Source organism: Globicephala melas, chromosome 2 (assembly GCF_963455315.2).
Source record: "Globicephala melas chromosome 2, mGloMel1.2, whole genome shotgun sequence".
Lineage (NCBI taxonomy): Eukaryota > Metazoa > Chordata > Mammalia > Artiodactyla > Delphinidae > Globicephala > Globicephala melas.
The window spans coordinates 30,304,427-30,330,526 of NC_083315.2; the positions used below are offsets into that span (position 1 = coordinate 30,304,427).

Here is a 26,100-nt window from a genome sequence, read left to right on the forward strand (position 1 = left end):
TTGCATACCATGCAACTTTATGATAATTACATTCTTTCACAGACTCTAAGACAACCTTGATTGTAAGATGTACCATTATTTTATACATCACTAAGAAAGAAAATAACCATTAATTAAATTATGGTATAATGTTAAGATACCAATTATAAGATGTGTCCCAATTTCAGGGGTAAAGCCATCTTAGAATCAATGAAATCCAGTCATTTATTTTGACCTCACTGTTCTTGTTACAATCAACCCAAATAGTATGTAAGAACTAGATGTTCTGCAAATATGTATATTTGAAGTGTATTACTATTAGGAAGAGAAATATTACAATAATTTATAAAGTTGATATGTAACATTATCCTCTGAGAAGCACAAAATACTAAATGGTTTCCAGCTACCATCCCACACCTGTCAAAGAGCAAACATATTTTAAAAAGTAAATTTATTCTCCAGAATGAAATAACTTGGTAAAGATGATTTCTAACCACCAGTCTTCAGATTAAAGGAATCACTTAGTTCCAAAAAGCAAAATAATATTAAAGACTAATTGTGAGGAAGTCTGCTATGCGTTTATAGGCACAGATCTGCTTCACTTTTAATACTCACCAGTGCCCCGGACAATTCATGGGCTTAAGGGCAAAAGTGTCCTTGTCAATGTCAAAGGTGAACATGTTGTCACTGTAATGCTGCCAGTGTCCAGAGGTTTCCCAGAGCTTACTGCTGTACACGTTGGGGGAGAGCACCTCCATGAAGCTGCGTCGGTGGTACTCCTCCTAAAAGAGACGCACACGCAAAGTTAAAATCTGCTGGGACAGGTCACAACTCCAGGCAAATAACACTATGAACAAAGATTTTTAAATTCAGGATTATGTCTTATATTAATTCATGGTTAATATGCCCTTGGCTTTAAGGGTGGTAACTTATGGATCATGAAAGAAAGATTAGTGTATGCTCAGTATAATTTTCACATTAAGTATATTTATTTTATAGTATAATAGTATATAGTGTATAGTATTTTAATTCTTTGAGAATTAGTAATTGAAATACTATATATATAAACTTTTTATAACTACAAACTCCCAAATCCTTGTACATTCCAGATAAACAGCAGGAGTTTTTTTTTTTTTTTTTTTTTTTAGGCGGTACGCGGGCCTCTCTCTGTTGTGGCCTCTCCCATTGCGGAGCACTGGCTCTGGATGCGCAGGCTCAGCGGCCATGGCTCACGGGCCTAGCTGCTCCACGGCACGCAGGATCCTCCCGGACCAGGGCACGAACCCGTGTCCCTGCATCGGCAGGCGGACTTTCAACCACTGCGCCACCAGGGAAGCCCAGGAGTTTATTTTCTATTACTTAAGAGGTAGAATAATTTTATAACTCAATAAGCCTCTGAGTGCCATGTTATTTACAGTTTTGACCCATTTAGTTTTAAATAGAACTAAAACTGGGAATTTGAATTTGTAATATTTTAAGTGGTTGTTATCTACTGAGTCAGGAGCTGGCTTTGCTCCCTCCCTATCAATTAACAGCTTCCCTCATTCCATCACTGGGGTCAGGAAAAGAGAGGCTTGTTTTCAAGCAGAGTTCTTCTTTTACTTTAACTTTGCTTTCTTTTCTTCAAGTTATCAATCTGATGATCTTTGTTCAGTGTTTCTTAGAGTTTCAACATTTGTTAATCATTTAATGTGCATCTGGCACAAACCTAGATCACCATATTTTAGCTAAGTAAAAATATATTTTTATACAATTAAAAAAATATAAAACATACTATTTCAAAATTACTACAAAGAACAGTTTTGCATCACTGACAGGGATATATTATTTGTCCCTCTTCAGCTGAGCATCTTTTCAGTCCAGTTGTGAAGAGCCTGGGTCTCAGCTATCCATTAAGCTTCTTTACTTAACCTTTGTTTTTACCAAATAGGAAAATTTCAACAAAATTATAGGTCACTATGAATGGCAGTAATTATTTAGTGGTAAGTCAGATGGCTCCATATACTCAGATTAAACAATGTCCCAGCTACTTCCTTGGTGGCGCAGTGGTTAAGAATCTGCCTGCCAATGTAGGGGACACGAGTTCGAGCCCTGGTCTGGGAAGATCCCACATGCCACGGAGCAACTAAGGCTGTGCACCACAACTACTGAGCCTGTGTGCCACAACTACTGAAACCCACGTGCCTAGAGCCCGTGCTCTGCAACAAGAGAAGCCACCGCAATAAGAAGCCTGCGCACCGCAACAAAGGGTAGCCCTCGCTCGCCACAACTAGAAAAAGCCCGTGTGCAACAATGAAAATCCAACACAGTTCAAAATCAAATAAATAAATAAATAAATTTAAAACAAAAAACAAGGTCCCAGAAATTAAAGGGGTTTTTGTGTTTTGGTTTCTTTTTACTAGAGGTTACTTTTAAAGCTAAGCTCAGGAGAGAGTAATTGATAGATTTTTTTTAACCCACTCTGGACACAATCATGTTAGGAATTTGTTTTGTTGAGGTGTTTGGAAACGATTTTAAACTATGCCCTATGAGGGCAAGTGTCATTATGTTTGCAACTTATTTTATGCAGTTTAGCAAAAAACAACTGCTACATTTATACATAAAATGTACACATATATTGCATGTATATCACCTTATCTCTGTATATTATATGTGTGTAATATATATATATTGTTTTGTCTCTCTCACATGCACATACATGTCAGAGAGAGAGAAAGCAAATTGGCAAACTTAACAATTGATGAATCTAGATGAAGGACACATGTATGCTCACTGCACTGCTCTTTAACTTTTCTGTAGATTTGAACTTTTTGAAAGAAAAAGTTGGGGAAAAATATATCTGAATCCATATCACCAATTTCTTTCTCTCAAGTGTAAAGAAAATCAAGTCTGAGAAAGAGCAAAGTCATGATGACTGACCAGTCTATATCTATAGCTCAGTATGATCTGAAGAAATCCTGAAAGCTTATTCTGAAGATTAAAAAGCATATTTCATCCCTGAAGTAATAACTTCATACCGTAGAAGGTACTGAATCTCCACCTGCACCTGTGATTTGGCCACTGGAAATAGCACCTAAATATCAGTGCATAGAGAAATTCTCTTAAGTAATTTTTCATTATAAACACTAAAGTGATTCCACTTAAACAGATCCTTTCCAAAATCACACTAAAATACCAGAGTTTTAATAAAAGCATAAATCTACAAGGCCAAAGAGAAAAAGGAGAGGAGATGACAGCTATATACTTATGAATCTGGAAAGCAGATGAGCAACAGCCTCAGCAGATCTGGGAAAGCTGAAACTTTACGGGAGAATCCCAGAAGCAAGACTACTCTGGCTGGATATAGATTTCTTGGCTTCACATTTTTAAGGTGTTGCTCCTGTCTTCTATATTTTAGGGTTTCCGTTGAAAATTTCATTTCTTTTAAGACTAATGATGTTGAGCATTTTTTGTGTTTTTTCTGCTGTTTCCATTAACAAAATCAAATATCTAAGGATAAATCTGATGAAAGATGTGTTAAGACCTCTAAAGTAGCAGTAACAAAATATTGCTGAGGGAAAATAAAGATCTAAATGAATTGACAAGATTTACATATGGATTGTTAAACTCAATATTGTTGTCATTATCTGCAAATTAATCTATAGATTGAATGTAATTCCAATCAAAATCTCAGCAGTGTTTTTTTCCTTTTTTAGGAAATTGACAAGCTTCTTGTAAAAGTTATATGGAAATGCAAAGAATAGCCAAAACAATCCTGAACAAAAATAATAAAATTAATGAACTTAAACTACTGACACCAAGACTTAAAATACAGTTACAGTAATCAAAGCGGTGTGGTACTGACGCAAGGCCAGACAACAAAGGGATCAGAAGAACGGAATAAATACCCGGAAAAAATATATATGCGATGATTTGGCTTGGGACAAAGATTCTGCTATAGTAATAAACGGTACTGAAGTTACTGGATACGCACAGAACCTCAAAATGAATCCAAGGTAAATCATAGCCTTAAGAGTGAAAGCAAACAAGTTTTTAAACAGAACAAAGAAAAATAGCTTCATGACTCTGAAGTCGGCCAAAGATTTCTTAAACAGGATGTGAAAAACACTAAGGAGAAAAGAAAAAGTAATAAACTGGACTTCATTAAATATAAAAAGTGTTGGTCCAAAGACATCATTAAAAAATAAATCAAGAAGCCACAGACTGAAAGAATATATTTATTACATATATTTAACTAAGGACTCAGATTCAGAATATAGAAAAAAATTCCTACAAATCAATAATAAAAAGACAACCCAAACTTTTAAATGGGCAAAATATTTAAACAGGAGCTTCACAAAAGAGAACATCCAAGTGGCTAATAAGCATATGAAAAGATTCTCAACATCACTATCCATCAGGGATATGCAAAATAGTGCCATTATACCAAGTGTTAAAAAAGAAATAACAAGCCTCAAATGGGGTCACTTACCCCCAGGACAGAAAACCAAGACAGTTTCAACCCCACCCCCACAGAGATGTGACCTTTACAACAGCCCATCTGAAAGGTCCTGATCAGCACTGGTGAGGTAACTACCTGAGAAAGACCCTGCTGTTCCTCCCCCAGTAGAAGACAGACTGTTCCTCCCCCAGTAGAAGACAGCCTGCCTAAAATAATCCTTTCTTTTCATTTGCTAACACCTTCTCGCCCCCTCCCCTCCTTCTACCTATAAAAACCCTCCATTTCGTACAACCCCTCCTACTGCTGCTGATTCTTGAATTTCTGAATAAAGCCAATTAGTTCTTCAAATTTACTTGGTTGAATTTTGTTTTTAACAGTGTAGAAGAATTACATAGTCATATAATCCTAGAAGGAGTAGTAAGTGGTTCAACTACATAAAAACTGGTCAGCATTTTCTTTAAAAGTTTGTCATTACTTCCCCAGGACCTAGCAATTCTATTCCCAAGTAAATACCCAAGAGAAGTGGGTTCTTGGGAGCACCAAAGACATGATCAAGAATGTTCACAGTAGCTTCATATGTAATAGCCCCAAACTGGAAACAACCTACATGTGCGTCTACAGGAGAATAAATAAACAGATTGTACTATAGTAATAAGATGGGATAAATCAAAATACACACAACTTGGATGAATCTCACACATTAAGTTGAACAAAAGAAGCCAGAAACACAATAGTGAATACTACGATTCCATGTTATGAAGTTTAAAACCAGGGGCAATTTATCTATGGTAACCAAAATCAGCATAGAGATGATCTCAGGGGAGGGAAGGGGAGGCAGGTACCATCCGGGAAGAGACCCAAGAGGACACACGACAAGATGGAAGGTTCTTGGTCTTGATTTGAGTGTGGCTGGTAGATGTGCACATGTGAAATGCTTCAGATTTGTCCACTTTAATGAATGTAACTTATATTTCAATCAGTAGCCTCCCTCCGAATACAATAATATTGTTAGGGAACCGTTGACCGAAACCGCCCGCCTTGGCCAGGCACTATGATAAGCGCCTGCCTGTGTTGTCTCACAGCAGGAGGTCCTGATAAAGAACATGGTGCTGCCACTGAAAACTAACGGGGAGAATTCAGGAGGGGCTGAAAGGAGAAGGGAGGAGACGTCAGCCCATAATATGTCCTGCCAACCTCCCAGAAACCCTCGTGTTGGAATCCATCTTAGCTGAGAGATGCGCATGCCACCAGGAAGGACCCTGAGCCACCAAATATGGGCCAAGCAAGATGATTGGCCAGAGACAACCTGAAACTAACCCCATCACCATGGAACCCGAGACTTCGAGCCACGTAGACAGCAGTCCTCCTGGGTTCACTTACCCTACTGCTCTCTGCCCGGGCGCCCCTTCCCAATAAAGTCTCCTGCTTTGTCAGCACATGTGTCTTCTTGGACAATTCATTTCCAAGCGTTAGCCAAGAGCCCACTCTTGGGCTCTGGAAGGGGTTCCCCTTCCTGCAACAACATAAGGGACCTAATGCAAGAACCACCCCAATGAGCCTAACACTTGGAACCATGAAAGAGAAGTTTTAATCAGCAGTTTTAAGCTACTCAGTTTCAGGATGGTTTTCTAGGCTGCGATAGAACAGACAACCAGGACAGAATGTGCACTGGCCATGGGTGCTGCTGTACCAGTAACCCTAAAACAGGGGGCTGTGGCTTTAGGGCCAAGTGGTGGGCAAAGCTAGAAGGGCCTTAAAGAAACTGTCTGTGACGAGTTGAACACTAACAGGGAGGAAAATGTTACTGGAAGTTGAAGAAAAGAGGACCCTTGTTAGGTGGTGCCAGAGATTTGGTAACCCTGTCACCCCAGGTAACACGGAAAACAGAAAGAGTCCCCGAAGAGCTCACAGACTTAGCTGGGGGTGTCCGGGCAGAATGTGGAAAGGGACAGCCAACTTCTAACTGCCTGTGACAAAATACAAGAAGACAGAAACTAGAGAGAGCACTATTACGTTTCTGAGACAAATTTAGAGGAAATACAAAGGTGGCAGGACCGACCGGATTCAAAAATAAAACTTTCTCACCCTCAGACCTTCTCAGCAAAAGAGTCACAAGACTCTTGAGGACAAAGGTCAAATCTTAAGGGTGCAGCTGTCTGCCCTTTACAAAGACCTCGGAATGAGCTGAGTACCCTATGGGGCTTTGAGAGTCTTAGGACTGCTCTTTGTACACTCAGTTAAAGAGGAGGCTTTTACATTTTTAAGTGTCATTTCCCAGCAGCCTCCCAGGCAGCCCTGGGTAGGGAAGAATCTGTCCCAGAAAGAGACGCAGGGATGGCTTTTATCTAAGCATTGATTATAAACACTGTATGTAAAAGTGCTCCCCGCCCCCCAACTCTTAAAGGAACTGTACTAGCTGGGATTGAAAGGGACAGAGACAGCACGAGAAGAAATGAGGTCTCTGGACCCCAACCTTCACAGAAGGAATCAGGCCGAGGACACTGAGAAAGCTGCTCAGAGGTCCACACAGGCAGGGAGGCTGACTCTGAACCAGGGCCCAGAGGGAAGAGAACTGAGTCCTGAAAAACAAGCGTTTTCTGACCTTGGAGCTGGGAAGACGGGTGGGAATCAGGGTTTCGACAGATCACCGACCCCAGCACCTCCTTCTGCGCCCATCCCTTCCTGAGTGGGAATGTCCCCGGCCTCCTACTCCTCCATCATCATTTTATTTTATTTTATTTTTTTCATCATCATTTTATAATGTGGTGGGGTGGGGGGAGTGGGGTGGCCCACAGGTAACCTGTCTCTTTAGTCCACAGGTCTTACACTGACGGGAACTCTACCTGAGGGGCTACACCTGAGAAGCCTCCTCTGCACCGAGATGAGTTACTACCTTCTGCGCTGATGTGGTAACCAGAGGAGACTCGGCAGACCTTTTACTCAGCACTCAAAACACATTCAAAGGGCAGAGCTGATTATCCTCCAGCCTTTGGGGGCTGAAGACATAAAGAGCCACCAGACGCTCAGCTGGAAGCCCCGGGGGCCAGGCCCCAGACACAAGGGCAGCCTGTGTCCCATCCAAATGCAAGCCCAGCCTTGACTGAGCTCAGTCTCCGCACTGAGGGCTTCTTCTTCCATCTAGGCGATGGGTAACTGCTCAAGTGGGAGAAAACGTAACCCGGAGCCTCTGCAGGTATGTTTACATACAATATCCAGCATAGAATAGAAAATGATCAGCTGTGGAAAGAGGCAAGACTGCATACCAGGAAACCAGGAGAAGGCAGTCTCTGAGAGGTTTTTCTGTTTTGCATGGAAAGGCCGATTTTCTCAGACACGGATATCTGGGGGTTCAGAGTTCTTCACCTCATCTGTGTCTGCCAACCATTCCCCTTCGAAGCCTCAGAGACCCCCATCCTTCCCACCAATGCCCTTACCTCAGCAGAAGAGACCACTGGGCTTACGTATGTAAACGACTGTACAGTACTACAACCCATACGATCAGGCCTTGGGCCTGATCATCAGCCATGTCTGTCTTGCATCTATAAAAGATAAAAGATTCTTTTAAAGCCACCATAGAGGCATCCTGTTTATTCTCCACACATTCCACCTCCAACCCAGGGAGTTCAAGGTGCCAGGGGCTGTGCTGATTTTCCAGCAAAGACAGCACACCCCAAACAGCAGCTGTGATGGCCATTACCACCTGGTGAAGTCTGACACCCTTCAAAGACTCTTCAGGTCTTACCTCCCTGCTCTCTGATCTCCTCCCATGGCTAAGCAGTGGTCAATCCCTGTGGAAGGCATGCAGCCCACAGAGGTCAGCCTCCAGGCGCACAGCCGAGAAGAAAAGGAAGGAAAGCGAGTCGGACAGTAACCAGTACAGGCCACGTATCTTCTCAGGAAGGCACTGCAGAAGGTGGTCCCCCCAACGAGAGGGACAAGCAAGGAAGAGGAAGACATGGGTCAGGGGAGAGGGGACTCAGCACAGGAAAGACAGGAGGGGAGTAGCCAGGGCGATGACGAAAAGAAGTCCTAAGACATCAGTTGTCAAGAATCTTAGCAGCAAGTCAATTCTGGAGGGAGAGGGTCAAATTTGAAGAAAAAAAATTTACTTAGAGATTACCTGAATCATCAGAATACACTGCAAGGAGTTTCAGAGTTTTGATAGAAAGTTGAGGATGAATTAGTGATGGGCACATAGAAAAGTGAGGAAATGAAAGTTTTAGGTAATTATTAATTACAGGAAAGACACAGAAAGTACAGAAAGGAAAAGTAATCCTAGTAGTCTGCCTGGGTCACCTCTGCACAACATCTACATAGTCCTAATGAAGACTTTCTACTCTATGAACTTGTCCTATTGTACAAGTAGCTATTTTACAAAATTGTTTTTTCACTCTTTGCTCTGGAGCTGCCAAATCACCTAGGAGTCACATAATAAACAATGGCAGGGGGCACCAGTGGTCCAGGGATCACATCCTGAGAAGCAATGATACTTCACAGTTTAGTGTTCTGTGCCACACAGAACGCTTCCTCCTTCCTTCTCTCAGGGGGAGTTCCACACTTGGTCTGAAGTTTATCTTAGTATCCTACGTGTTCCAGAAACTTACATGGACAAGAGGTACATTTAATGAAGTCCAAGTATAAATGTAAATATTTAGGGAAAATACAAATTGTTTCAATGTTTTTAGTTGAAGGCACAATGTGGCATTTCTCTTTGAGGTTCAAAATTCTTAGTATTATTAAAATAAAATTAATGGAAATGCTTGGCCATTTTACGATGAGAGAAAATAGTAAAATGTAAAATGGAGTTGAGTAAGTATAGAATATTTTAAAAATTAACTTACTCGTATGAAATCCATAAGTGTATTATAAACGAAGGCTCCTCTGGGAAGAAAGAAACAGCTTCCAGGACTCAGATCATGGAAGAAGAAAAGTTCTTGTTCCTAGATTAAAACAATAATTGCATTTCATTTTCACTGTCGCTGCATAACATTTACTGTATACAAATGATACACTAGGAATAAAACATATACTTAGTTATTTCTGATTCTAATATTGACATTCCAAAGTCCCTCAACACTGTACTTGAATCTAACTACATGTAACAGCACATGTAAAATTACAACTCATATTTATGGTTACTTAGCTTTGAACTTGGCTTTTATTTCACCTAGTATTTACTGCTGATTTCCTCCTCGGCACCTTGGAGTACGGATCTCATAGGGAGACATGGCTGGAGGTGGGCTCTGAGTGACGTGACATCAGCATGGCCGTCATGCTGAGAGCCCACCCTGGTGGCCACCAACACCCAGTGTCCGTCCTCATGCCACTTTGCACGCTACCCAGCAGAGCCGAGGACATGGAGCTCCACAGCGAGTGCCTGGCCTGTCGTGTAACAGCTCCTACGTGGCAGGACTGAGCTCCTACGTGGCAGGACTGAGTTAAACCCAGGTCTGCCTTCTTGCAGATCTTCTTTGTTTCTGCTCTGCTTCCCAAATACAAAGTATATTATCAAATATACACAATTTTTTTAAAAAGGTTATTTTTATATCATGATAAAAGTGAAAGGTGCAATTGTTTAAATCTAATACAAAATACAAGAAGGAAAGAGGTTAGAAGACATTGGGGTAGGAGCGTGAAAGAACTCAGCAGCAAACCATGAGCACCAGCAAAACAGAAGACAGGAGAGGAGGAGAAGAAATGTTAGTTTTAAGACACCCTAGTTCTGAGACGCGGTCGCAGGCCAGCTCAGCAGCGCTCAGCGCGGCGCACCTTCCCAATCCTCCTGTGATCCTGGGTCTTGGTCTCCTCCTGCAGCTTCTCCCAGGCTGTCATCATCTGGTCATCAGGAAAGGATATCCCGTAGACCCTCTGCAGCGTTTCCATTTCAGGGTTACCCTCCCAATATGCTGAGGAATTCTAAACATCAGATGAGATTTGGGTAAACACACCAAACCCTCGGTTACAAATAAAACTGCTCTGAAATATGTACAGCTGGTTCATACCAGGGGCCTGAGCTACCGTGGACTTTGGTATCAGCCGGGTATCCTGGAACCACTGCCCCGTGGATGCCGAGGGATGACTGTACACAACTCCTCACCCTAACATCAGCATAGCTTACTTAAAGATGAGTTTTTGTAGACTTGGAATCTTAAATTGTTTCTAACTAAACCTTCCCAGCCCAAATTATACCATTAATCAGTAAATTATGTACTCAGTCTGCTGTGGATTCTAGGGATGAAAAGTGAGAAAGGAAGTGTGGAACTGAGGGAAGGCCAAGCACCGAGTGCATCACCCAGGAGAGGGCAGTGGAGGAAGAGGTGTGGGGACATGAAGGCCAGCCTTGCTGACTGTCATCACCCTTCCTCCACCTGTAAGAAAACCAAGGCCTGGGAAGGGCAGGACGGTGATGTCAGTCTCATGCCTCTTGATTCCAGAGTGTGTTTTCTGCATCATACCACTCTATCCCTTTATTTTCTCCTTTTCCTACAGTACGTTATTCTTACATGCAGATAAACATTCTTGTTCACATTACGGCAATTCAAGAAAACAATAGTATGCAGAACAATATTGTAATATAGATGAAAAAGAAATGCACTGTAACATGTATAGTAAGGTTAAATGATAAACAATTAAAGGCTACATATAATGTTCTAATTACCAAAATTCTAAAAAATTATATTATTTTTAGAAGCCCACATAAAAATCAAATATGGATGTAGTGTTTCTAAGAGGCATGGTGTTCAGGTTATAAAAGATATTATTGAATATCTAGTTCATCTTAAGTTTACTATATTAAGAAAAAAATCAATACTTACCTTGAAAATTTTTATCTCTTTAATTTTTCCAGTGTGTCTTACATGGGGGCCTTTACAAAGGTCAACTAGTGGACCACACCTGTAATAAAATATTTAAAACATGCCCAGGCACAGTTATAGCTTTTGGGACTATTCATTAGAAACCATGTTCTATGTTTTGGGGCAATGTTTAATTTAGGAACAACTTAATTTAAATGAATTTTTAATTTAAGGAGCAAGAAAGAGGCGATTCACCTCGTCTCAGATCCCAGCCTTCCCTCCTTCGCTCACATTCAAAAGCCACAGAATCCTTGGAAAGAAACTGTGCAGACAGAGACACCACTTTTCATTGTCACACCCTAAGGCTCCTAAAAACCTTCACTGTCTTAAAATCAGATAGCCATTTCCCTGCTCTACACTAATTTTCAAAACCAAAATTATATGACAGTTATAAAAAATGCGTTAAGTTGATATTTTACATTAAAAATAAACTTCACCAAACCCACAGAATGCACACCAACAGTGAAGCACGCTATAAGCATCGGTGTAGATGGATTGTAACTCATTTCCCACCTCTGGTGGGTAATCTTGACCATGGGGAAGTTGTGCATATATGGGGGCAAGGGTGTATGGGAACTCTCTGCATCTTCTTCTAAATTTTGCTGCGAACCTAAACGGCTCTAAAAAATAGTCTACTTAAAAAATAAATAAATTCAAGGGTTTTTGTTTGTTTTAAGGCCCTCTGATTTCATGACAAAATGTCTAATTGTCTCTTGGTTTAGAAAAACAGCATACTGACTTAACAACGTAAATCTCAGGCAAAGGTTTAGATCAGAGACGACACTGCTATTAAAGCACACGGGGCTGCAGGTGGGGACTCGCCTGCACCTATAATGAACAAGGGACCACTAAACCCTAACAAGCGCAGACTTTTCTCCAAGTACAGAAACATTAGCAGAGTTAAGATACCAATAATGTGGGTCTGAGGGAAGGTGACTTAACGTCAACCAATTTAAGGAAAATTTAGTAAAGAAAAAAAGTTGTTCCTTAACTATTCCAACCAATTTTAAGTATTTTTAAAGTTCATTGGTTAAAAAGTTAAAAATTACAATGAATACATAAAGGGACTGGATTATTCACCAAAGTACAATGAAGCTTTAAACATGAAAACATCATTTCTCTGAATGACCAGGCTTTTATGTATTGTTCTCTGTCCAAGATGGAGGTTGTAAGTCAATGCTCAGAGAAATGGAAAAAAATGCCTGATTAGCATGAAAGACTTTAATAAGCTAATCTTTAAATAATTCCATAGAAAAAAGCCATTTATTTTCAAAAAATTAAATACAAGCCATTCCAATTGATAGAATAAGCATCAATGTTGACCTAAGTTAAAAAAAAAAAACAAAATGTCAAGTATTAAAAGCCAGAAATTTAAAACTTAGCATACCTTTTCAATTTCTTCATTTATTTTTAAACTTTAAAATGATTATACTGACACTTTTTTGTATTATAGGTAATAAATAACAAAATCTTATCAGGTCATTGGAGAGCAGCAAAAATAAGATAAGCATGGTATCCACCTTCAGCATAAAATGGCCATGTGTTCATATTATCATTTAAGAAATGCACTGTGGGGACTTCCCTGGTGGTGCAGTGGTTGAGAATCCGCCTGCCAATGCAGGGGACACGGGTTTGAGCCCTGGTCCGGGAAGATCCCACATGCCACGGAGCAACTAAGCCCGTGCACCACAACTACTGAGCCTGCACTCTAGAGCCTGTGAGCCACAACTATTGAGCTTGCGTGCCACAACTACTGAAGCCCACGTGCCTAGAGCCCGTGCTCCGCAACAAGAGAAGCCACCACAGTGAGAAGTTCACACATGGCAACGAAGAGTAGCCCCTGCTCACTGCAACTAGAGAACGCCCACGTGCAGCAATGAAGACCAAACACAGCCAAAAATAAATAAATACAATAAATAAATTAATTTTTTTAAAAAAAGAAATGCGGGCTTCCCTGGTGGCGCAGTGGTTGAGAGTCCGCCTGCCGATGCAGGGGATGCGGGTTCGTGCCCCGGTCCGGGAAGATCCCACATGCCGCGGAGCGGCTGGGCCCGTGAGCCATGGCCGCTGAGCCTGCGTGTCCGGAGCCGCAATGGAAGAGGCAACAACAGTGAGAGGGCAGCGAACCGCCAAAAAAAAAAAAAAAACAAAAGAAATGCACTGTGCACAGCTGTGCATAAAGGGGGTATAATTTTACTCACAGTACAGTTAAGTCAGAGAACCATAGTACTTGAGTGTGGAAAGGAAGTTCCCTGTGGAGGATATTTGTGGTCGTACTTATACAGGGACCAGGTCTTCTCCGACGGGACCGTGAAGGTCACAGGCAGCCAGAGAGCAGGACACACAGGAACAGAGACGAGCAGTACGCACAAGGCAGCTGAACAAGTGACCAGTAAAAGGGGTTGGGAGCCTAATGCCCAGCAAAACTAAGTGGTTTGGGTAGGGGCACCCACTGGTCTCTGCTTCCCACCACTTCTTGTCTCACTGTGAGTCCAGCTGACACCTGGAGGGTAATGCTCTTGGACCCCAAGCAGTGGAGAGCGTGGTAAGAGGCAGAGAATGACTGCCCGAGGAGATGGCCCATGACAGCTCCCACCGCCCCTCAATAAGAACGTGGGAGGACAAACAGAATTCCTTTCCCTAACAGTCCCCCAAAATGTGAGGCCCTGAGAACACAGTCTTAACCACAGGGAGAAAGAGGCTGCTACAGCTAACATCTAGAAAACAGAATGTGGGTTTTTAGTACCATCCTAATAAATACAAATGAGAAAATAACAATTCCCCTTTGGTGATAACATTTCAGAGTCCCCACCTACAGTAGTACTATACCAACCATGCAAATTTATAAACAGACCACCCACCAAAGACAGACTTGCTACTGTTAATGCCTTCAGATGTACCACTGAGCAGTGTTTAAAATTCACACACACTTTACCTGTAAACTGTGGTCGTTGGCGTGTTAATATTCTCCTTCAGGATGCGGCATTTAAATTTATTGTACTACAAAGAAAAATACATTTACATATTATCACACAAAATGTTTAACTGGGAAAAAATGTTAACTTTTTTCAACACACCCTGAATGGGCATCTGCTATGTTCTAGGTGCTGAGACTGTGGGGATACAAAGAGCTGACAGCCCAGAGCTGTGCCATGCAGGACGGGAGCCTACTGAGCATTTGAAATGCAACTGATCTGAAATGAGGTGTACCACAAGGGCAAAACACTGGATTTCAGAGGCATAATGTGAAAAGAAGAAAATAAAATAGCTCACTAATTACTTTTTATGTTGGTTACATGTTGAAGCAATATTTTTGATTTATTGGGTTAAATAAAATGTTATAAAAATTAATTCCATCTTTCTTTTACTTTTAAAAGGTGGCTACCAGAAAATTTAAGATGACATATGTGGCTCAGATTTGTGGATCTCATTATTGGACAGCACTGCTCTCGAAGATTCCAATTTTAACTACATGAAGTAAATAAAATTCTGAGGACACGTAAAAATTAAAAACGGGAACCCTCCTGCACTGTTGGTGGGAATGTAAATTGATACAGCCACTATGGAGAACAGTATGGAGGTTCCTTAAGAAACTAAAAATAGAACTACCACATGACCCAGCAATCCCGCTCCTGGGCATATACCCAGAGAAAATCATAATTCAAAAAGATACATGTACCAAAATGTTCACTGCAGCACTATTTACAATAGCCAGGACATGGAAGCACCTAAATGTCCATTGACAGATGAATGGATAAAGAAGATGTGGCACATATATACAGTGGAATATTACTCAGCCATAAAAAAGAACGAAATTGAGTTATTTGTAGTGAGGTGGATGGACCTAGAATCTGTCATACAGAGTGAAGTAAGTCAGAAAGAGAAAAACAAATACCGTATGCTAATGCTTATATATGGAATTTTAAAAAGTGGTACTGATGAACCTAGTGGCAGGGCAAGAATAAAGACACAGGTGTAGAGAATGGACTTGAGGGCACAGCGGGGGGCAGGCGGAAGCTGGGATAAAGTAAGAGAGTGACATGTACATATATACACTACCAAATGTAAAATGGTTGGCTAGTGGGAAGCTGCTGCATAGCACAGGGAGATCAGCTGAGTGCTTTGTGATGACCTAGAGGGGTGGGATAGGGAGGGTGGGAGGGAGGCTCAAGAGGGAGGGGATATGGGGATATATGTTTACATACAGCTGATTCACTTTGTTGAACAGTAGAAACTAACACAACATTGTAAAGCATTTTTACTCCAATAAAGATGTGAAAAAAAAATTAGCAGAAAACCCCAAACGAAAGAGGAAAACCCAGAATTTTATATGGTATTATACATATTGTTGAATTCAATAGCCGGAGTACTAACAACACTCAGAATTAATCAGATTTATAAAACACACATATGAAACTATTCCCCTGGCCCTTCACCTACCTATGTCTGCATTAAAAATTCAACCAACCCGTTTGGAACAATTTGGTGAGCAGTGGCCAATTATTTGTTAAAACCAGTCGTCTGTGTTAAATATTGTTCACGTTCCCGGCACGAACTCACCTTAAACAGGTCCAGCAGGGCCTCCTTGCTGACTTCCAACCTTTCGAAAGGCTGCTGCTCTTTGATGATGGCCTTGCACGTGCTCTCCAGCGCTGGCAGCTCTGTGCTGGACACGGCCCTGCAGGGAAAAGCAGCGAGAATCAGCACAGATTGATCAGACATGACCTTAGACCTGTGGCCTTTGTCACCAGCTGACTAGCCTTCTACATTGAGGAACGTGGTTCTTTACTGTCCAGGACTTCAGAGGGTCAGTCATCCTTTCACAAGGCAGGTAACCCTACTTCTCAAAGAGGGAGACAGAGGCGTCAGCTGATGAACTGCCCTCGGTTCTCTGAACAGCCCCGTTGGACACTCCCCAGCTGGACCACAAGCTCCTCCGGGGCCTGATCATCTGGGCAGTCTTCCTCATTCTTCACATGTTTACGTTTTTGTTCAAAAGCTTAGTGTGGAGCGTGCGCCATGCCCCTGCCCTAGACCAGGAGATCCAGGCTGGGAGGAAGCTCTGAGAGTGTGAACTACAGGTCAGCCGGCCTCCGCTGGGCAGTCCTGGCTCCTCTCAGGAACACCTGTCTGTGCTCACACCCCTCCAGCCCTGTGGGCCACCTGCATTCCTCAAACAAGCCACACACACCCCGACCCAGGGCTGTCCCACAGAGGCCTGGGACGTTCTTCCCCCACCAGCCTCAGAGCTCGCTCCCTCTCTCCCTCCGTCCCACCCCTGCTTCAAGGTCACTGAGCTCTCAGCTGACCGGCTGCCTGCTCAGGCCCCCACCTCCCCTTCACAGCCCTCACCACCTCATCACCTCCGACAGCAGACGGCTGCGTGTCTGTCTATGTCTGTCTCCCCCATCCAGACTGCTGAGCCCACGAGGACAGGCTGATTTGTCCAGTGCAGAGTCAGCAGCACCAAACCCAGAGCACACAGGGGCGTCAACACGTCCTGCGGAATGACTCCGGGGGGGACTACGCTGGACAGGCTGGGAGCAGGAGCTGCAGACTGCCGGGCGCTCGGTTAGGGAGGGGTCACTTTGACAGCGTGGAGGTGGCAGATGGCGGGAAAATGTACCACGGTCGTCGAGGCAAGGACGCTGGGGGTCTATGTTAAGGCAGAAGGTGGGGGAGAACTACTTAGGGGATAAGACTGGCAGAACTGGATGGAGTGACTGGGGGGGGTAGGGGTGGCAAGGAGCAGGGTGGGCTTGGGAAGACCCTCAGGTTTTGATTTGAGAGCTGGTGGTTTCCTTAAGGGCGACGAGGGATATGGAGAAGGAGGTGGGCCAGGGCTGGGCCTGCTGCTTGTGATTTCAAGCACAGATCTACTTGAGGAACATGAGGCCGCTGCGAACCAGCACCTCTGGCACCAGCTGTGGGACATGTGTGGCTGGGGTGGACAGCGCCCTTGACCATCACGGCACAGAGCTGAACTATGTGCTCTCCAGGGATTAACCCTACAACTCTGGTCCGAATTAGTAGTTTGCCCTAGCCAAGTCTCAGGTTACATAAATAGTGTATCACATCCTTCTCAAGAAAAGAAAGAAAACAATTTGAGAAGTTACCCTTGAATCTAAACTCATAAAAAATAATACTGTTCATAAATGGTGACCTAATCTATAATCACATTCTGCAATAGGTATTCACTACACTAATGTGTAACCACTATAAACACATGCACTCAGAGGCGTTACCTGTCTTTGAGGAACATGTCGTAGTAGAACCCGCAGTCGGTAGGTGGCCCGCAGCACAGGAGGCCCCCGTAGTGGAGCTCCAGGGCTTCCCCGAGGACGTGGGCACTGGAGTGCCAGTACACCTGCAGGCAGGACAGAGGCCGCGGCCACGACCACGGGTCACGGGAAGCCATCAGGCAGACAAGAGGACAAGCAAGCACGTGGATACAGTGTAAGGGGACAGACACTGGGACACAAGGCAGCATCAATCTCTGGCGACTGCTGACGAGAGACGCTTCCTGAGCCCTGTCTGGAATCCCTGGCAGCCGGCTGCTTGGTTCTAACGTGCAGCTGCTGCTCTGTGTGGCACTGAAGCCCAGCTCCTAAACCACTTCCTTCTGTGCCTTGACCACCAAGCAGAGCAGCCGCCCAGAGCCGGTCCAGGCCCAGCGCAGAGGAACGCCAGGGAGTGCTGGGCATGGGCCCCTTTCCTCCTCCTCCAGGCAGCCTCTCTGAATCAGATTCGAGGCCACAGCGGCTGCTCATGACATCACTCACGTTAACAAGATTCTGCGTCTACACAGCAGTCTTCACGCGCTGAATAGCACGTGGCTGTGGAAGTCTGAAAGATAACTCAAGACAGAGGGGTCACTGAGGACTGTCTGCTGGCTGCCGGGGTCCCCTGGGCAGGGTGTACATTTGTTAATTCACTGCAGTCCAAGGGCCAGTCATTAGCTCTACAAGTTCAGAAAGTTGATTGGGTTTTGAATTACCAAGGAATCAACGGTTTATGGATACATTAAAACTAACCAGTCACCAAATATCAATAAATATAGATGCCAAAGGAACAAGACAATCGAGTCCTCTGGCAGCACTTTCCTCAGTTACATAGGAAACAAATTGCAATTAGAAAGCTGTCTGAGATAATAAACCGGAGTAGAGGGAGTTAGCTGGCTGAGCAGGCTCCGTGCAATCCCGACCTGCGGCGCCAGGCCTAGAGGCAGAACCCTCTGCTTGGGATGGTACAGGATGGCAGGCTGGCTGCCAGCGTCAGCCCAAGTACCTCCTTTGGTGCATTGTGCACACCTGGAAATCGCCTGAGCCAAACACTGTGTTAGGTGCTGGAGACACAGGAGAGAAAGAAATGCGAGCCACTGGCCTCAGGCAGTTTGCAGCCTAGTGGGGAGAGGGCAGGCAACACACCTCTAAGTGCATCATCGCAAGACAAGAAGCGTATTTAAAAGAAGATGAGGGCTTCTCTGGTGGCGCAGTGGTTGAGAGTCTGCCTGCCGATGCAGGGGACACGGGTTCGTGCCCCGGTCTGGGAAGATCCCACATGCCGTGGAGCGGCTGGGCCTGTGAGCCATGGACGCTGAGCCTGCGCGTCCGGAGCCTGTGCTCCGCAACGGGAGAGGCCACAACAGTGAGAGGCCCACATACCGCAAAAAAAAAAAAAAAAAAAGAAGATGAACAGGGTGCTGTAATTAAGAATCACGGCAGACGCCCTGTATTCACAGCATGGTTAGGGTTGGGGGGATGTACCACAAAGCAGCTTGTGGAAGGGTGACAGGTAAGAACAGGCCAGCGACCATGCAGGCCTTGGAGAGGGATTTGAGCTTTATTCTAATGCAGTGGGATGTATTAAAAGGTTTTAAGCAGAAAAGAAATGATTGAATTTACATTTAAAACATAGGGCATCACAGAACTAGCAGCTTGGGTTCTTACATATATCTGGTTTTGTTTACACCTCAGATAAGTACCTTGTTTACACCTCAGATAAGTACCTATGCTTCCTGAGCATGAGGTCCCAGCAGCACATCGCTGACTGCTCCTGGGACTTCCGCAAAGATTTAGAGCAGAACGAATACCCACATACATTCTCCTGCTGGACAGCATGCTTGCAAAAGGAAATATCTATTAGATATATTTTAGACTTGAAAGCTCTACCATTTTATAAAATGCTCCTTGTTTCTGGTGTGCGTACTTATCAACTTTACATGAACATTCTTGCTGTCACTTTCAACATGAATTTACCTAGAGGGTGAGGACTATTTACTTTCCTATGTTACATCATGCACTAAATAGTCTTGTAAATAGAAGCATCTTTTAAAATAGAAGTTTAAGAGTTTGCTATACAAAGGAGACGGATTTTTCTGTAAAGTAAAAAATGCTTTACAAAATCATTAATTTTATCATCTTGTAGATCTGAGTTTTCTAGATTTGCTTTTCTAGGATTTCTTTTTCATGGATATGCATTAAGTATTCATAAATGGGTTTATGCTCAAAATCTTAATATGTTCATAGTAACAGGAAAATAAAATCCAAGAACAAAAAAAAACCTCTCTGTTACTAAATTACACTAAAAGAAGCATTGAGGGCTTGGAAAAGTTACTGAAGCATCCTGAGCCTGTGTACTATTAACACGGTACCTGTGTGAAAAGGTAAGTGCAGACTCAGGGAGATAATGTACACAAGGGGCTGGGGCTGGTGCCTGGCACGGAACATTCTCATTTTCATAAACAACCACAAGTATTTCGGAAGCCATGCAATGTGACACCAGGTGCCATGTTAGTATCAGGGTAGGCAGAGGGGCGGGCTGATGAGACACTCCAGAAACATTCCCCAAGATAATATGATAAATAAGTTTTCTCTTTCATGATGTCACTAAACACAGGGGGAAAGAACTCCAAAGAGGTCGACCCCTCCATGGAACATTAAGTTTGGTAGCTCCCCCGGCCCCCCAACCAAACACCTGACAGTCTGAAAGCCTGCAGCAGCCCACTGTTAAAGAATCTGTTAGAGAACAGTGTCTGCAGGTCAACCAAGAGCCAGCTAGTGTGGGAAAGTGCTCAGGTCTCGGCGGGATTCCGCCCTCAGGAGAGGGCTAAAACTAACTGCCGGGCCAGCTACCATGGCTGCTCCTACTTGCTTCTCTGGAGGCTGACACCACCCGAAAGTGTCTAGTCGTTTATTCCCTTGCTCACTACCCCTCCCACCAGTGAACTCTCTGTAGCAGGAGCCTCTGCCGCCCCACAAGGTCTGGCATGTGCACCCAACAGCTTAGATACTGGTCAGCTGACTGAGGGAATCAATACGTGTTCACAAGTTCTGGGGTGACAGCTGGCATATAGTTAGGTGACAGCTGTTTGGGTTAGATCTTAAGTGAGAAAAACTAAATAATACATATAAGCTATGTATTTCATTTAAAACCTGCTCTTTCTGAATCACTTTTAAATATGGTGTTATTAATATTATATTTATTAAACACCAACAAATGCATTTTAAACCTTAGAAGGCCACAAAACCCATCATTCTTGACTTCGGTATGTGGCGTCATAATTACATAATGTAACTGACAACATAAATAGCCGAAGTACGGTGGGTTGGTCTTTAAACACTTACAGTTTGGGCTTCCTTGTCCTCAAACGTGAGCAGCTCTAGGGTGGTGTCCCCTTCCAGCGGACGGTCCAGGTCCCACAGCTCCCCATTCACTTTGGCTATCACTGTGCTTTCTGCCAGCTCCTGACTGGTGAGAAAACAGTCACGTGGGCGTTAACGCACCACAGGCTAAAACAAAAGATGGAAATGATTTCCAGGGTTTCTTTCTTTAGTGGAAAGTACAAATGTAAACTAATAGGATAGATTTTTTTAAAATTCTGTAACACTTATTTTAAGTACAAAAGTAATAAGATACGTTCACTGTAAAAACTCAGAAAGCAGAGAATGCACAGAATAAAATAAAAATCACATAAATCTCACCATCCAGATATCACCACTCATATAACATTCTGGCACATGTTTTTCCAGTCTTTATCTATACCCGCCCCTCCTTCACACACTCACCCCCCACACACACACAGGCACACACCCCCATCATAAAAAAACATAGTTGCCTACATAATTTTCTTCACAACCATGCCATCAGACAGACTCCCAGAACATTCTGGAAGGACCACACTGATTAAGGAAGCCTCCTCCTGCACACCAGGTCGTTGTGTGCTATCAGATCGTACACTGCACAGACATCCGTGCACAGGCGGCTTTGTTCTTTGGTGACTTTTCTGGGAATAGGCCTTTGGAAGTAAAACTGTCAGGTCAAAGAGCATGTACCTCTGAAGGACTGCTGATAAATATTGTTTGAATGTACCACTTCCACGCACCCCGATTTTTTCAAACGTTGCCAATGTGATGTTGGAAATGGTTGTTTTAATTTGGTTTATTGGATTATAAATGTTTACTGGCCAGTTTACTTTTATGAACTGTCCGTGTCCTTTGCCTATTTTCTACTGAGGTGTTGATCCTTTTCCTTTGTGTGTGTGTGTGTGTGTGTGTGTGTGTGTGTGTGTGTGTGTCTTTTCATTAACATTTATTGTTTGAAAATTACTGACAAAAATAACATGTTAAGAGAAGAGACCTAGAAAGCACAGAAAAGCACAAAGAAAAAAAATCACCCTCTGGACTTCCCTGACGGTCTAGTGGTTATGACTTCATGCTTCCAACGCAGGGGGGTACAGGTTCGATCCCTGGTTGGGGAACTAAGATCCCACGTGTGCAGCCAAAAAAAAGATTCACCCTCAATCCAGTCACTCAGAAATTACTGTTAACATTTGCTGTCCGTCTTTCCACTTTTTTGGATAAATACATACACCAATGTAAAAATTTTAATAGTATTACTCTTTATGTTATATGATAACCTACTTTTTAAACTTAACAATAAACCATGACATTTTCCCCAACAGCAAACAGACTTGTAAAACATGCTATTTGACAGCTGCAGTAGAACTAAGATTTGCTTAATGAACCCACTATTGCTGGGATTTGGGTTATTTCTTTGTGGGTTTTGGTTTTTCTTGTTTTATTTTGACAATGACAAATAAAGCTGCAATGGACATTCTTGAACATACATCTCAGTTCCTGATTATTTTCTCAGGAAAAATTCTAGAAGTAAAACTACTGAGTCAAGGGATAAGCACTTTTAATGACTTTAATTGGACTATATTACTAAATTTTCCTATCAGAAGAGGGTCCCAAAATACCTTTCTCTGTGCTCTCACCTTCAGGAGTACAAAATTGTGTCATCTTGACAATGTAACGTTTTCATTTGCATTTCTGTGAGTAACTTGAGCAGGGGCACAGCACTGTGGTTAACAGCACACACTCTAGGGTCAGGCCAACCTGGGGTTAAACACTGGACAATTTACTCAGCTTTTCTAAGCCTCGGTTTCCTCGTGAGCAAGATGGGAATTACAGGACCTTCCTCATATATTTATCCTAAGGATTAAATAAGGTGTACTCATAATAAGAACTTAATACACATTCAGTATTGTTATCAGTGGAGTAGAATTTTATCTTCACCTTCGCTGGCCATGCCAGGCTGCTAAGGGCTCCTCAAGCCCATTCTCTCTGTCCTCTACAATCAGTGCCTGGCCATCCTTGCAGCAGGAGGCAGCCACGTGGCTTAGGTGGAGGCAGAAGCGGTGTCCAGCACTGCCATATCTCAGCCTTAACACCACGCAGGGCACCTGTCCATCCGGCCCTCTGTAGATGGAGCACACATGCTACGACTTTTGGGCCATACGGACAAAGGAACACTGTACCAGACCACCCAACAGCCAGATGGAAGGAATTTAGGTCCCCAAATAAACATATGGAGAAGCGCTGCCTGCCAACCTGGACCCTGCACCCCCAGACTGCTGTCAGAGAGGCTCTAGTCGTATTTAAGGCACTAAGTTTTCTGTGGCCTGTTGCAGCAGCTTAGCCTGTGCCTTAACTAACGCAGAAATAAGGGCCTGCAAGTGAGTAACAAAAACAAATCATCTGGCATTGGCTTAGCGGATGGGCGGTGGGTTACACAGAAAGAGGTACTCAGACGTGGAAAGCCAATAACCCTGTTACAGCATAACAAAGTGTCTCCTAAGACTTGCAGGCAAATAATGTGCTTACGATGCCTGTAGCACATGAGTAAACGGTTATACAAAGGCAAACGCTGGGATACACTGGGTAACTCTTGTGGCTTTTAACAAAATACTACCAGGCCAAGGTAAGCTCAGACGGTATTTGTCCCCTTGCGAGGGAGGCTCTCTCCGCACGCGGCCTGTAAGCCGAACTGAATGGGAGTTCAGAAGTGTGAGGCTGTGCAAGATGCAAAAACAATCTTCTGTCCCAAAGAGCAGGAGGAACAGACACTGACAGCCCTTCTCAAAGGCCGCACAGAGACAGACAACACAGGCTGGTCCAGCTACAAGGATCAGAGCCCGCAACCTACAGTTTTGTCTGATCTTGGCCCATTTAACTGAGGGAGGGAGGAACAAGCAAAGGACAAAGGCCAGGGAGTAAAAGGGTGAGAAGTCTCTGTCTAGGAGAAATCTTCAGTATGGTTACTTTCACGGGAAACTGACTAGAAGCTTCTAGTTAATTGCTTGAGGGAATTGTTTTGCCAAACAAACTACAAGCCCAGCTTACAAGTACCTGTCACTGATCCTCAGGAGCCCTGAGCCCCACATGTGCACCAGCAGGAGCCGCACCAGCAAACCCCGCGGCCTCCACCATGAACAACTGCCCGCACTTCAGATGCGGCAAGTGAAGGCCAGGGACAACGACAAGCCCTCCAAATTGCAAAATCAGGGCCGACAGAGGGCGGTGGACAAGAGAGCTGCTCCCAGAGGACAAAGGGTGACCAGATGGTTTGACCCGAGCCCCACCCACGGCCAGGCTGCAGACAAGATCTGGGGGCTCCTGAATACCACTGTCTGCCGCATCACTCCTCTTTTTTCCAAATGACACTTTAATCGTGATTGTGTTTATCCCACCACCATATACACGTGGCATGGGCAGCCTCGTCTATCAGTTTACTTGCTGCTAGAGCACGAGCAGCCAGCCGATGGGGGTGTTGTGTGCTTCACCTGAAAATCCTGGGCTTTCTACTGCCAGGGGCTGGAGTCGTCTCACCGGGAGAGTGAGGGAGTGTGGGGGATGATGCACGGCGGATGCTCACAGGTGTCTGGAGGTCCCAGCAGCACGCCGTGGCGGACGCTGTCCCCAAGACCATCCTTCCTCTCTCCTGTGGTGAGAGTGCCTGGGCTGGACGCGTGGCCAGCCAGCAGGAGCTACGTTTCCATTCTCTTACAGGCGGCGTGGCTGTGTGACTAAGCGTGAGCTAACAGGCTGTAGGTGGGAATTAAAACATGCTGCTCCAGGGTCTTGGCCTCAAAGCACCCTTGCTCTCCAGCCGCTCTTCCCCTGCCTGCAAGCAGGTCCATGGGTGTGACCCAGCCTCCACCCCTAGATGTGGACAAACCCTACCTAAGGGGACGGCAGAGCGACAAGATGCAGGGATCTTGGGCCCATGAAGGACTGCCTAGACCAGAGACGCCCACCAGTCTGACCACCACGAGTCTGTCAGGGGAGAATGTGGCATCTGCCTTATTTAAGCCATGATCTCTAGGGACTCTTTCCTGCAGCAGTTTAGTCAGCAGCCCCTGGGGGGCTCCTGGAAACACAGATGACTAACTGATTCAGCAAGTGTGGGATGGGGCCCAAGAATCTGCTCTTCCATCAAGTTCCCAGGTGATGCTAATGCTGCTGGTTTGGGGACCACATTCCAAGAACTACTCTTCAATGAACTACTATGAACTGTCCTTTGCTCATTTTTCTGCTGGGGTATTTCCTTGGGATAAATGGCTATGTATAGAATGACTGGATCCAAGGGTTGGGGTTTGCACATTTAAGAAAGAGACTGCGCCTCTGCATCCACCCTCCAGCAGTGCCATTTCCCCAAAATCATATCAATATTAACCATTATTCATAAATCTTTGACAGACCAATAGATAATACACAATTACTTTAATTTGCATTTCTAAGATTATCTTTTCCTCCTTTTTATGCGTCATTTTTACACATAGCCATTTTTCCTAAGTGTTTTTGACTCTGTCCATCTTTTCCTTAATGATTTGTACCTTACATGTTACACTTCGGAAGGCCCGACACTCCCTCAGAGCAGGGAAAATCATCCATGCAATCAAGTCTCAGTAAACCAAGGGAAGAGTCAGTATAATTTAATAAAACTATTATTTTTAACTTTATTTTTATAACTGTACACCTTGCTGCACCCTTACTTATTTTAATAGTTTCTCAGTTAATACTCTTCTCTAATTCACTTTTTTAGTTTCCTCCTAGTTTAATTGTTCTTTTTCTAACTGCCTGAGTTGAATTCTTAGTCATTTCATTTTTTTTATTCAATAATAAAAGCCTTCAACACTATAAATCTGTTCCTGATCACCACTTCAGATGTATTACATAGATTTTGAAATATATTCTCTTCATTAGAAGTATTTTCTAAGAATACTCCTTTTTTACTCTTTTTATTTCCAAAAATACTTGTTTTTATTTCTTTTCACCTGAGTATTTTGAAGTTTTTTTAATTTCCTAGCTTTGTTTTGTCTTGTTGTCATTTAATGCTTACTGAGTTCACAACGGATTTCACTTTGCTCACAGAATGCTAACTGTGTGTTTCTGTATTTTATTAAGATTCTGAGGAACCGAAAGCACAACCACAGGTGCCAAGAGAGGAGGCACCATCTGGGCCACAGCACAGAGATCAGGG

General features: G+C 43.6%; 1 protein-coding gene across 2 annotated transcripts in view; it reads right to left on the bottom strand.

The window, feature by feature from the left end:
- The window catches only part of TARS3 (threonyl-tRNA synthetase 3), a 52,548-nt gene that overhangs the window by 22,619 nt on the left and 3,829 nt on the right, over positions 1 to 26,100 (bottom strand). For both annotated transcript variants that reach the window (XR_009562812.1, XM_030878400.2), the window contains exons 4-11: positions 20,901 to 21,024; positions 17,520 to 17,641; positions 15,835 to 15,952; positions 14,210 to 14,274; positions 11,236 to 11,314; positions 10,190 to 10,336; positions 9,262 to 9,360; positions 595 to 761 (exon numbers count right to left, since the gene is read on the bottom strand). Coding sequence is in view for 1 of the 2 variants with exons in the window: in XM_030878400.2 (XP_030734260.2) it covers positions 595 to 761; positions 9,262 to 9,360; positions 10,190 to 10,336; positions 11,236 to 11,314; positions 14,210 to 14,274; positions 15,835 to 15,952; positions 17,520 to 17,641; positions 20,901 to 21,024 (921 nt within the window). In the remaining variant the exon portion in view is untranslated. The remainder of the gene's footprint in view (positions 1 to 594; positions 762 to 9,261; positions 9,361 to 10,189; positions 10,337 to 11,235; positions 11,315 to 14,209; positions 14,275 to 15,834; positions 15,953 to 17,519; positions 17,642 to 20,900; positions 21,025 to 26,100) is intronic.